This window comes from Ambystoma mexicanum, chromosome 12, assembly GCF_040938575.1.
Source record: "Ambystoma mexicanum isolate Mex_15411 chromosome 12, UKY_AmexF1_1, whole genome shotgun sequence".
Lineage (NCBI taxonomy): Eukaryota > Metazoa > Chordata > Amphibia > Caudata > Ambystomatidae > Ambystoma > Ambystoma mexicanum.
Window position 1 is genome coordinate 149,541,714 of NC_090936.1, and position 13,287 is coordinate 149,555,000.

The window sequence follows — 13,287 nt, forward strand, 5'->3', positions numbered from 1 at the left end:
TTACCCTTATCCGTCACCCAACATTTTCTATAGACATGGTACCCCTTCCCAACCTCACCTGTTTAACAAGGGCACTTTTTACTCAGACCGTAGATGTTGGATTAGCACAGATCACAGAAATGATTAGCCAAAGCCCATATCTGTTAGGAATCTACCCGCCTGCTACCCAGTACCATTGTATGCACCTATTCATAGACTTTGTTCATAGCATAACCATCATGCTAAAATCCACAAACAGCCATGACATTCAAGGAGCATATACCAGGTAAACATTGATGCATTTATAATAAAGTCCTGATAGGAAGCTTCACCAGACGATGTGAAAGTTGGGCATTTGTGTGATAACACCTATTGGGAGTGTCTCCCAGGTGAAGACCAAATACCTATTGTAAAGAACCTCAAGGAAGGGGTATGACTTTGAATTAATGAACTGTTTCTGGAATTGTATAAGGAAAAAGAGAGCCTTCCCTTGGGATTTGAAACGTATACGGAAGAGAAAGCTTGGGGAAGGGGCCTGATACCCCAAGAGAAGCAAAATGTACCAAAGGGAGTGTGTAATCCTCTTGGAACTTAAGTATTATTTTTGAAGTGATGTAACTGAAGATAAAGAATTTGAGGAAGGAAGTCGATCCCTGGAACTATGAACATTCTTTGTGGGAAAACCTTTTTTTGGATTGGAACTTGAACATTTGAGGACTTGGAAACCGCAAGAGTCAATTCCCTTACACATTGAAGTTTAGTTAGAGTGTGAGGGCCAGATGCGGGTTATGGTCACAGGACACACATTTTTATTTGGACATATTGACACCTGACAGACACGTCACTTTTGTTGAGGGATAAGGGATAGTGAGGCACTTTCCAACCCCTCTTTATGTTAATAAATGTTTGTACACACAAACATGTCTCCTCTGTGTCCCAATCTCATTCCCCGCTCCTGGCATTGCCTTCCCAGCACAATCACCTTTCCTGGTCTGTGTGTATCAATCAGGGAGTATGACCTTGCAGCTTGTGAGCAGGCACCTTAGTAAACAAATCACTGTCCAAGTTCAAGACTGCTATAAGCCTTTGCGACACACAGTTCTCGGGCTCTTTCCGTTGTTTCAGGATGACACTGAGTGGCACCACTCATGGACTTTGAGATAGCACCAGAGTTCTGCAAATCAATAATTAGGTCTCTTAAGGGACTCAAATGCACACCTACACATTATTTATAGAACTGGCAGGTAAAACCAAGCTGAGGCCCTTTGCGGTTTTAAAGATTTGATAGTCCCCCCCATTTCTTAATTTTCAATAAGCATGGCTAAAGCATTACTATGCTTACCAGTGATCCGTGGGAGATTGGCCTCCTTAATACATCCCGTATGCCTCTCAGATAGTGAGTACAGGCAAAAGAATTGGTTGTAGAAGTCACAAAACAATTCCAATTTTGATGCCTCTATCAAATTTCTCTGTTCCATTTTGCTCTTTAATGGCAAGAATGTGTGTTTGTTTTCTCCTAATCTGAGCCAGTAATGTGTCTGTTCCTCTGCTTCAACTTTAGGGGGGATTGAAACCTGCGTTAGGTGTTGCCCCCTGACTATTTTGAGCCTACATCATACTTTCTGGGGTCTAGTTTCCTTATGCTTGTCCTCCAACTCTTTCAACTTCTTTTTAAGTTGCTCCACTTCCTATGATCTGATCCAGGCCATCTCTACATCGGCTGCCAGCTGTTCTCCATAACTATGGCTTTAAATGCCTCCAAGTTCATTTTCAGGCTTAATTAATTGAAAACATAATTGTAGTTGATCTGAGACTTCCCTAGAAATTACAGTCGCCCTTAAGACTCAACTTTATGTCAATTAAAGGTCTAGAACTATCACTGTGATATGAAAGTTGTATTGCAAAATGACTATATCAGATCGCATTCATCATGTGGACGAACAAAAGTATGCATAATCTGTTATTAGTGTCTAAACTAGAGAAATCTTTCAGTCATTCAGTCTTCTAGCAGGTTTGTGAGGGTGCTTGCATAGCAAGCATGGTGTCTCCTTATGGGCTCACCGTTTTCCAAAGACAACTTCCAGATTTTGGGCCTACCATCACTGTTTTCTCATTTCCTTGTGGGGAGAGATAGCCAAAAGCATGTAGCCCAGTTCTAAGGTTGTAACAAGATGTTGAACCACTAAGTTGAAAATGTAAGCCTGAGTAGGAATGTGGCTTGAAAATAATGTCCTTAGGGTTCCCACTGTCACTTGTGTTCAGCCTCACTCTATGAGCTCTATCTAGGCTCCATGTTGATTTTCAGTTATTCGGGTAACCGAGAGTGAAACAATGGGCAAAGTATGGTGCGTATATACCCTTCTGGCCCTTCCTTACAAATGGAAGTCTATTTTTCACTCTTCTAGACCAGTTTTATAAACCTTCCCACATCAATGTCATATCCTCAAGTGTACTGTTGGAGAGATTCTAAATGTTCATTCTCTTTGGGAACCATTTCTGTGATATATGTTATTTCTTGTTCGGTGGCTTGTCCCCGTCACCTAGATTGACAATGTCTCTTTCATCTCAGCTAAATCTTTGGCCATTTCTTATTCAAGGTTTGTCATTTCAGGTGTGAGCGAGTCCTGTAGTGTTTGCATGCATGCCGTGAAGTCCTCATTGGTGAACTCCACTGGAGTTACCACAGCTACCTTTCCTGTTCCCTTATCAGCCATGTCCTTCTGCTGCTGCAGTGGGTGACTTGTGGTCTGCAAGTAAATGTCCACCCCACCTTTGGTTGCTTTCTTTCCGGGACCTAAACATGTGTAGTAAATCAGGACTGTTAGGGGCCGAGCCTCCAGGTGCAGAGCAAAAGCAGAGGTACATGCACCTTGGAGTTAGAACTTTCACAGTGTCTTGTAGAAATATTTATGGATTTATTTATTTATATATTCAGCTAGGGCAGCACTAGTCTAATATTCCTGATGTACATTCCCAGCCTACAATTTTGGTGAGTAAAAACAGACAAAACTAAAAATGTATTTAAAAATTGAACACCATCTAAACCAAAGTGGTCAACAGCTTTAAACCAAGGAAATCACCACACTACTAGATTCAAACAATTAATCAGCAAAAAAAAGGTCCCTGCCTACATGAATCTTAGTACTGATTCACCCAATCATTCATTTCCATAATCAATTCTAGGTGTATATTATACTGTAAAAGATACTAGGGATTTTAAATATTCTCCTTCTATGATAACTTCTACCCAAGCAACACGGTTTCCTTCAATGATAATGGAATCGTAACAGTACTGCGACCGCATAAAGTTGCCTGGTACTAAAACAGCACCTTTGCGCATTAAAGAAATCCCGACCCTCATTACTGCGACTAAGGGAATCAGGGATTGCAGGGGTGTCACCCACTTCCATTAAATGGAGAGTGCGGTACACGAAAGTGTAAAAAAATTAAAATAAAAAGGCCGCTCTGGCGCCAACACCGACCCAAGTAAGTGGGTAAGTGGGGGGGGGACTGACACTGCAGGGATCGACTGAAGTCAGCAGCACACCTCTGTGTGTGTGCTGCTATTAAGGTAAGTAACCAGGGGGGATGGGGTGGGGAGATGTGGGCTACAGTGTTTGTGGTCGTCGATTATTTTCATCTGCGGAATTACGGGCGGTGCAGTGATCGCATAGATTCATGATAACATTGCTATTTATCAGCCAGTGTGTAAACATGTTTAACCATTTCAAAATTCTTCACAAACACTTGATTTTCTCCAGTGTCAAGACAATTATAGTAGTAGAGAAAAGGCACTTCAACAATTGATATTTGTAAACATATATTCATTCAACTTAGCTCTCCTGTATAAGTGTGGGTGGTGAACGTATTGGCTATGTGCAGGACATTTAAATGTAGGCAAGAACAAGTGGTATATGGCTCCTATAGGTTTGGATTAGAAAAAGTAAAACTCTCAGGGATTGTGCAGTCTGCTCTGAACATGTGTGTGCAATCTTCTCTGAATACGTGTGTAGCATTCTCTGAACATGCAGGTCTAACTTTCATTCTATATGTGTGTGCTACTTTCAATATACATGTGTGTAGTTTTCAATCTATTCCTATTTATTTGCCTTCAGCTCTACAGGTTTTGGTTGGAGATTTAATCTTTTCCAGTAAAATGTATAATGTTAAAGCACCCTTTCCCTGTCAAATATGTCTGCCTGTGCATTTCAAGATAAGAGACTACAGGGGTTTTAACACTTCGCACGATTTTCTATGAATATAATGAATTCTATGTGCTAATTTTGTTTGCACAAACGTCCAATTTATGACTATTCTCTTACCGGCTGCTACCTTGCATGTTGTAACATTAGACAATAGTATGACATGACTACACTACTGCCTGTGTGTCACTTTGTTGGCATGAGCCAAGGATTATATTTAATGGTGCTTAGTTTTACAAAAACAGCCTGCTTTCCAGTGCACAAAATGTTGTCAGTTTTAAACCTGCGCCTGTCAATATAAAAATGTCATTGGATTTTAAGGAAATTATATCTCACTTGGTGTGACAATGCAAATATGAGGAACAGGGTATTTTATCTAACACTAGACCTGGGTATTTGTCAGATTAACATTCCCCTTGATTCCCAGCCCCTTTGATTCCTGGGAGTTTACCATGGATACTAGTGGAACAATTGTGGAGTTATCTCAGGGTTCCACTTCCATTTGAAATGTGGCTTCTCATTTTGGGGACAAGGGTGGACCCTAAATCTAGAGCTGCGCCATCAGCAAGGTTGTTTCAGCTGTCTGTCTGACAATCATTCTCCCTCTGGAAGGGCTTCGGACTCCAGAGTGCCCCGGATGGTCATCCAATTGGTTTTAGTTCAGCTCCCCCAGCCATCTCCAGTCCCAAGAATTCAATATTAATTACTCAATTCTGTAAGCATGTTATTTTATATCTGACTGCTACCCTGTGCTTGTGACGGAGGTGTGGTTTTCACCAGTCCCACGACAGCAAAGGTGGGAGGGCATTTTCACTCTTCATGTTATGGAGAAGCATTAATTTATGTCAAATAACTATGGATGTGAACGTGCAAGTTTATTGAAATTATCTCACTATAATCTGTAGATCAGAATGCACAATTGAAGACATGGAACGTCGCTGGGCATTAACTATTTACAGAGATAATGTTCACAATTATCTCCATTATGCCCCATGCAAAATGTATATAGGTTGGAGGGATATCATTTTTAGCCATGATTTGCTATTAGCCTCATGTTTATAAAAGCTTCCCTCACAGGGATGATTTTTTAAATAATTGCATGTTTTATTTAAAATGCCATTCATTAGCTTTCTATTCAGTTTGCAACTAAAGAAATTGTGATTTAGGCCCACAGAGATCACTGTTGGTATGTCCCCTGCATATACTCTCCTTCCTGATATGAATACATGGCTGTACAAGGTTTAATTTGCGTAGTCACAATCAGATAAGGCATTGTATGGCTTAAGCAAATGGATTTCATGAGGGGTCTACCGTTTGATATATGCGACATGTCTCTTTGAAACTGTACTATTAGGCTGGCCATCTTGCAGTTTCCACAAGGTTAATTTGTAAACCAGTTTCAGCACGATAGATCAGAGCTTGTGTGGGCTCATGTTTTGACTGTGAATTCCTGAATTTTTCACAAGTTCAGTTCAACAAGCTACATCCAGATATGTTTGGGCATGTCTCATTTGAAGTAAAATACTATAGAGTTATCCAGACTGAAGCACAATTCTGGCAGAAAGACATGTGACTTTAAGTGATGTTTCATTTCTTTTTTTACATTACACCTTGCAATATTTTAGTCAAAGAAAATAGCTATCAAATGCAGACATTGAACACTAATCAGGTTCTTATAATACTCAAGTGCTTCCATCTAGGTTCAGGTGCAGAAGTGGGAGATGGCACAGAGGTTGCTGAGTGAAGTAGAGTTGATAGCCAAATTAGGAGAGTAGAGGATGATGCATCCAGCTGGGTAGTTTGGGGTAAACCATTGAAAGCTTAGAAACAAGAAGTAGAAATGTGTCGAGCAAGAGATTTGGCATTTTTTTTACATTGAGAGCCCACTACCATGGTCATGGTATGCCGAGGTGGTAGCCCAATGACATTAGAAATTGTAGTATGTATGGGAAAAGTGGCATTTATATTTTGTCATGCCAGAATGGGAAAACTGCCATTGTTATTTTATCATGCACTCCATCAAAATAACATCCAATGGCAAGTGGGTACTGCAGATATTTTGTTAATTCTTTAGAGCTAATTGACACTGGGTTTTGAGAAGTTTTGGATTTCGCTCTATATCAAGTGCCTAGTCTAGGAATGAAGAGCTGAGCAAAACATCCCTTTTTAGAGAGGAGGCAAAGTCTTTGTAATTTACAAACCTTCGGTACATATTAAAGGCATTTCAGGCAGTAATAGGCCACAGGGAGAGGCTGGCAAAGTCTTCTTGTCATCAGATGTACCTGGTGAGTGCTCTCAAAGGGCTGGAAGACGGTTCACATGCTTCAGGTAGGAACAGTTGGGCATGGTGGAAGAAGGAGGATTTGAGGTTGTGGTATACTTGCGGCAGGTACTCCTTCGTGATTGCAGAGTCTTCAGAGCAGTCGCTTATTCGCAGGATTCCTAGCACAGATGCAACTTCCTCAGATGGGACCCACAAGGCCCACTTGGTCAGAAGCTCGTGGGTCATTAACAACAGTCTTTGCTCACACAAGTACACACATAACTACTTCACATGGTCAACAGTTTATATAGAGCTGGCAGCACTGTGGGTTTCTCAAGGATATCATGATGTTAAGCCCAGCAAAGCATCAGGACAAGAGTACTGCTTTTAAATACCTTGGGGTACAAGACGATGGGCCTGAGCATCAGTACTCGCCCAGCCACTAAAAGTAAAGGTTCTCCCAGAACAACATACTCCCAACTCTGCAGTTATCCAAACAACAAAATGGCTGGTCAGCACTTCAAACTATTAGGCCCATGGATTCAAGGCACACAGACAAAGCACTTGATGATGACCCATGGCCTCTTCTGGTTTCATCACCCTCTCAGCTACAGAGGAGGGGGCACGCAGGTGCCAAGCACACGCTCCTCAGACTGGAAAGCACTTTTGTATTTTCGGACAGGTTCTCAACCCCAAAGGTGTAAAAGCTATGACTTAATCATGAACATTAGGAATTGCTCAAGGAAACCAAACATTCAATCATTTTAAGCCCGCCTTACTTTTGGATAAGGAGAGGAAATCATATACAGATCATATCAGGCCTGGTCGCAGCCCAGTCCATGTCACAGTAGTTTTGAACAAGAGCACAAGCAACCCGAGGCATTGGGTGCCATTGATGAGGTGAAACTCTGGTCTCTACGCACAGAAAGTTCAGACCTCATGTATGGGCATAACGGCAACATACTATGGCAATACAAAACTGAAGAGTAATGGATAGAAAAGCTTTGAATTAATCACAATCATTGGCAATAGCTTGGGGCAGCATTACATTACACTGTTTCCTAGCCTACCTAAGTCGACAGTTAAAAATCGCACGCTAGTGAATTATCGCAACTGGGGACACAGGATGGGAACGAAATTAACCCAAAAAAGGTTTTAAGTCGTTTTATTGAAGCTAATTACTCTGTGATAATTTACTTTGACAAAAATCATTTCAAATCATTATTTTTTTTTTTTAAGTTGAGGCCCACGCCCCCTCCACTAACGCAACTTCCGTTCACAGACTACCAAACCAAAGAAAATAAGACACTTGAGGATTTGTATTTTTTCCTTTTTGGAGCAATGAGACTTTAACAAATCAAAGAATAGCAAATTGCCAAAAAACTTCTTCAAATGTGATAGTCCGAAATGTGCAATACAACTGGAGATTAGCCAGTACGCATATGTGACAGTTCTAGATGTAAGGTAGTCGAAAGTATTTTGTGCATGGTACTAAGTGGGCCTCATTACAAGTATGGCGGTTAGGCAACAACGGCGCCGGTATCGCTACTGGCACCGTTGCTACCGTATCGCCACACTAGGAGTTCTGCTTGCGGGTGCCCTTGCAGCCACCAGGTGCGTACCGGAACCCGCAAGCAGAACATGATGGTACCACCCTCCCCATTCCGATTGAGCCCTATGGGGCTCAAATGGGAATGGGGATGCATCGGGCCCGGCACCCGTGAAAGGGCAATTACCGGGTCCGGCTGGGCCAGAATAGCCCAGTAATTGCCCATTCGCGGGTGTCGTACCCGGATGCAAGTTTGGAGGTAGCCATGCCGTTAAAAACAGCAAGGCTACCTCCAACCTCGTAATGAGGCCCAGTGTCTTCAAACAATGCAGACAATGTTTGGCTCTTCTCCAGGTAAAATCTAACCAGCATCTGGACAAGGAGACATGCATACATCCACAGGGAATAGGCTGTGGAGCATATCTGATGAAATGCTGCGCCACCACCTCTATCAAACAGACCACTCGGAACCAATGGCACGGTTTCTCCTCTGGCCCGCTCATGCCAAGCGCCTCCTCTCTGAAGGCTAGGTTGGTGCTATTTTATGTTAATTATTTTGGGGGGAAAATTAGTTTCCGCGGACGATGTCCCTACGTTTGATGAATGTTCACGACTATATTATACAGTGGGAAGTGTGGAAAGCGCTTAGTTTTAATTTGGGCAAGAGGGAGTGAAAGCTGACCGCTTGAAGACAAACACATGTAAATGCTGAGCTATCACCCCCTCACGTTATTCTTTTCATGAGCTGCCCATCACCCATGCAATATATGTGCAGATCCTGAGTGATCTTTAGCTAAGCGGTAATGCTTAAGTTGAGAAGACTTCTTCCTACTCCATTAATCTATGCACATCCTTCTGTCTGATCCCAAGCTCCACCCACATACTGTTAAACTCACTCTCTACACTAGCCACCCCCTACTCAGGCCTCGACCTCATCCAACTGTTTACAACATGTTTTGTAACCTCATTGTTAGCCTAAAAGAAAAAAAGGTAATCAACATACCGTCTTCTAAGAAACCTCCAATGGCTCCCCCTGTACGTTCAAGGATCACATTCAACATTCTTTTCTGTGAGATAACACCCCCAACAATCTACAGCAACACATTTAGCCTGGCAGTCCTTTAAGGAACTTGCTGTCAATCATCAGCGTTTCTACTTCCGGATTAGTGAGCTGTTCTCCATATAACCCGGAAGCTGTCGTACCAGCTTCCTATTGCCCCGACCTTTCCTTCTCCAATAACTTCCAGAAAGGTCCTCAACCCGCCTCTAACAGATCTTGGCCAGATTGGACCAGAAAGCCATATTCATGTTACTGTGGAAATGCCAAAGGAAATTGCAATTGTGAGGTGAATTTATGCAAATGAATTAAGAAACCTGTAATCATGTGTGGAATGCACAATCTAATAAAATATTTTAAATGTGGCCTCCTTTCGATTTGGCACAGGATTACAATGTCCTTTTTTTTAGTCCTACTTTCTGCACCCTTTTACGAAAGGCTCGGCACTAAATCTGATGAGCACGAGCATGCATAGATTGTCTTCATGCCTTGTAATCGCATGCGGACTACGGTTCCATTTCCCAGAGTTCACTAGAGCAGCTGATGAGGAGGAGGAGCAGCGTAAATCTCCACACGATAATGGACGCCTTCAGTCGAATTAGAAGTTCAGCACCATGGAAACGAGTCGCTACTTACCAACTGTCATGCCATCAATGTACCGCTTGATGATGTCAAAAGAGTCCCTCAGGTTTCCCTCCGTAATATCAAATATGATATCTGCATGATGGTTGGATGGGTATGCAGGTGTGATGGCCCGAAGAAAAATAATTTCTGTGGACAAATAGGAGATATAAGAGTTTAACAAGACGACAACAGAAGCATGATAAAGCAGTTGCCGATCTTATATACTTTCTGTTTTATGATACAACAAAAGATACGGTCACCAGGATAAGCAATAGCATTTCAATGAATCATTAATAAACTGGCAGAAGTGATAAGACAGGCAGCCTCTGGCTGATGGAGTCCAAGCAAGAACCACGCTGGAGCCTGCAACGCAGAACTGGTTACGTGTTTACTGCGTTGCAACACACAGGTAAGTGAAGACGCGGCAAACTCAGGGTGAGACAACTAGCGACCCACGTTCCCATCCGGTCGGTCCCTACCGATGAGGGTTACCGCAGGGAACTTGGTCAGTAGGGCGCATACAGAAAAAAAGATTTTCATCATTAGAGAGGAAAGGCAAACACATTTTCTCTTTTGGTTGAATCAATATCAAATTTAAAAAAAAAATGTTTTCCCCATGGCTCCTCAATATCTCTGGACCAATCAATCAGATAGAAAATAGTGATGTAATTGAGGTGAGTTGGGCTAGGTCATTAGGAATTTTCTGAAAATGTATTGTGTACAAAGATTGTACATTATGGCCATACTGTGAACATTCTTAATGTGATTGCATTATGCTGTCTATTTGTTATTCTTTGTGTAGATATGACGTGCGTTTTGCAATTTAAAAAAATCTCAACTACATCACTATTTTCCATCTGATTGTTTGGGCCAGAGGTCAAATTATTAGATATTGATTCTTCCAAAAGAAATAATGTGCTTGCTTTTTTATCTCTTGATGAAAATATTCTGTTGTGTATGCACCCTACTGACAAGTTCCTTGTTATATATGTAGACGGGTGTATGGCCCGCTATACACCTTGTCCGTATAATAGGATCTCCTATTAGTTGATATGGGACAGAAGCTTCACCAGCAGTCCCTCCACCTTGACACAGTTTCCTATACCCTGGGGCTGCCCAAGTATAGCCTCAAATGCCCAGGTACTCCTCCTGTATACTATATAAACCGCCGCGTGCCCACTCCAATCGTATGTAAGGCGCTGCCATCTTATTCAAAGTGCAGCCACAGAGCGGACATCTTAGTTGCGCCAAAGCCTCCTACACCAGGGAAAAGCTTGAGCTCTGCCTGTGGTTTGCGGAAGGACACCAAAAGCTTTAACTTTAGGCTACACTAAAGGATTAATTCAAATTAAAAAAAACATACCAAAAAGAACCTTTTCTCACAACCATCTTCAAACTCTACATACGCGGCTGCAATATTGGTTATATATGATTTAATCGCTGAACAAAACATTGAGGGGTACTCGATATTTTTTTTAACCCACTAAACACCCTTCCCGACATAATTTAGGACTGGTTCAATTATATAAACAAACTCCAGTCCTAGAATATTTGAGGAAAGTGTTGGACAGTGGATTCAAAGAAAAATATCGAGTGCCCCTCGATGTTTATTTCAGCAATGAAATCACTGGCTACCGCAATATTATCTAGATTATTGCTATACCTCCAGTCAAGCAAGATTAAACCAATTAATTTTAAGCACCACTAATACATCACGCTGTGGACGCCTAAAAAAACGGAGGGCATATGTCCTATTGATCAAAAAGGAATCTCGACGCAATGAACATAACGAGAACCTTGGAACCAAACTTTGGAACTCGCTACCTACCACCCGCAGGGCGGAAACCACCCTCCATGCCTTCCGGAAAAACCTCTCTCTTCAACTAACACTCACCCACAACACTCACCCACCACTCTCACCCCTTCCACTCTTCCTCTTACTGCCACTCATTATGAAAATTGTACTCTGTAATGTAAAAATGTAAAAACTGTAAATGTAAAAAAATGTATCTCCATGTAACTAAGTCTGCTCACTCTCTGTAACAAGCGCCACGATGCCTGCGGGCTGTTGTGCGCTATACAAATACAAATAAATAAATAAATAAATAAATGATTATGTCACCTATTAGTCTAAAAAAGCACTCAAGCATGAGGTGCATGTGGCTGCATCCAAAAAAGCTTGTTGATTTTGTACCTTTGTAATAATGTTTACTTTTGTCAAGTGGAATTTACATGAAAATTAGTGATAAACACATCTAATCCGGAACAAATCTGTCTTCACCAAATTAACAAAATGCTCATAAGTAACAATTGTCCATAGGTTGCTTAACCCTTCAATATTTCATATTACATTAAATGCAAAGTCTTAGCACAGCAAATGGGCCACGCCCTATTTTGGCAAGGGGGCTGTCTAGAACGCCTGTTGTTGGCTCTTCTAGCACCCGAACTGCACAAACATCCTATAGATAGAAGTCTGATTTCATGGGAGCAGCATGCCTGTACACAGTCTACTCCCTTGCTGCAGTTGACCTTGTGGACCATTTCTAAATTAATTTGCTGATGAATACAATACTCTGACCTTAGCACTTGCACCTTTTTAACCTAAGCAAACCTGGGCAAAACCTTAGAGCGTGTACGTCAGTTAACAAGGGAGTACCATACATGGTTTGTCTGGCTGATACCAACATGTTTGCAAATTGACAAAAGTAAACCATTCCAAAACTCGACTTTCAAATGTTGACCCCTTTAAATATGGTTTTTTTATGTACATTTTTTTAAATTAAGGATGTCGTTCCTTATACAGTGTTTTTAAACTTTATTAAATCCTCACTATAGCTTTTGCTCCTTTGTCCTAATAATTAACCAATTCCTTTTTGTTGGCTTTTGGACCTGAAAACATGTTTTGCAGGTCAATCTTTGGGCAGGTCCATTTTTAGGAGTCTCAGATGTGACAGGTCTTGGTGGTAGTTATGAGCTTCAGAGAAGGAGTGTGATTGGCTGTTTAGGTGGCTGCTTCATGTTGTGCATTACTGTATTGACTGTTTTATGTTCCTACACTGTGAAAGCGAGCATTGGTTCTTGCCAGAGAAATTTCTGAGTAAGTGCAGCTTGCAGTCCAGTTTCTGGGTTCTCTGTTAGCGTTCTAAATTGAGCCCTAATTTCAATGGTGTACATAACTATCTCAATGAGTTACTGGACCGTATTTTGAAGAACTGGCAGGCTGCAAGACCTCGCCCAGTTAAATGGAGGAGAGCAGTATCCACACATCTGGCTGCTGCTGGGGGGAGCTCTGTGTTTCTACTTCAGGTCTGTTAGTATCCTAAGATTTCAAGACACTATACTCTCTTTCATACTCTTGCCTTTTTGCTCGTCTCTTGAATTTCCTTTCGAAAAAAGACTGTCGTTATCAATGATGGATAAGCACTCCCAGACTAAAAAAAGAGTAGATCAAAGATTTTATCATTTTTTCCATCAGTGGTACTCGAACTTGTCAGTTATGTAATTATGTGCGTGTTCAGGATCGAGGTGTCCCAAGTGCTGTTTGTTAGGCAGAATCACCTGCAGTACCCTTTGGGAACACTACAGGCAATTAAGATTACAAGTGTAAGCACAA

General features: G+C 41.6%; 1 protein-coding gene across 1 annotated transcript in view; it reads right to left on the reverse strand.

The window, feature by feature from the left end:
- FBLN1 (fibulin 1) overlaps positions 1–13,287 on the reverse strand; it is a 788,021-nt gene that overhangs the window by 215,872 nt on the left and 558,862 nt on the right. Inside the window, exon 16 of the mRNA XM_069628189.1 lies at positions 9,687–9,821. Within this exon, the coding sequence (XP_069484290.1) occupies positions 9,687–9,821 (135 nt within the window). The remainder of the gene's footprint in view (positions 1–9,686; positions 9,822–13,287) is intronic.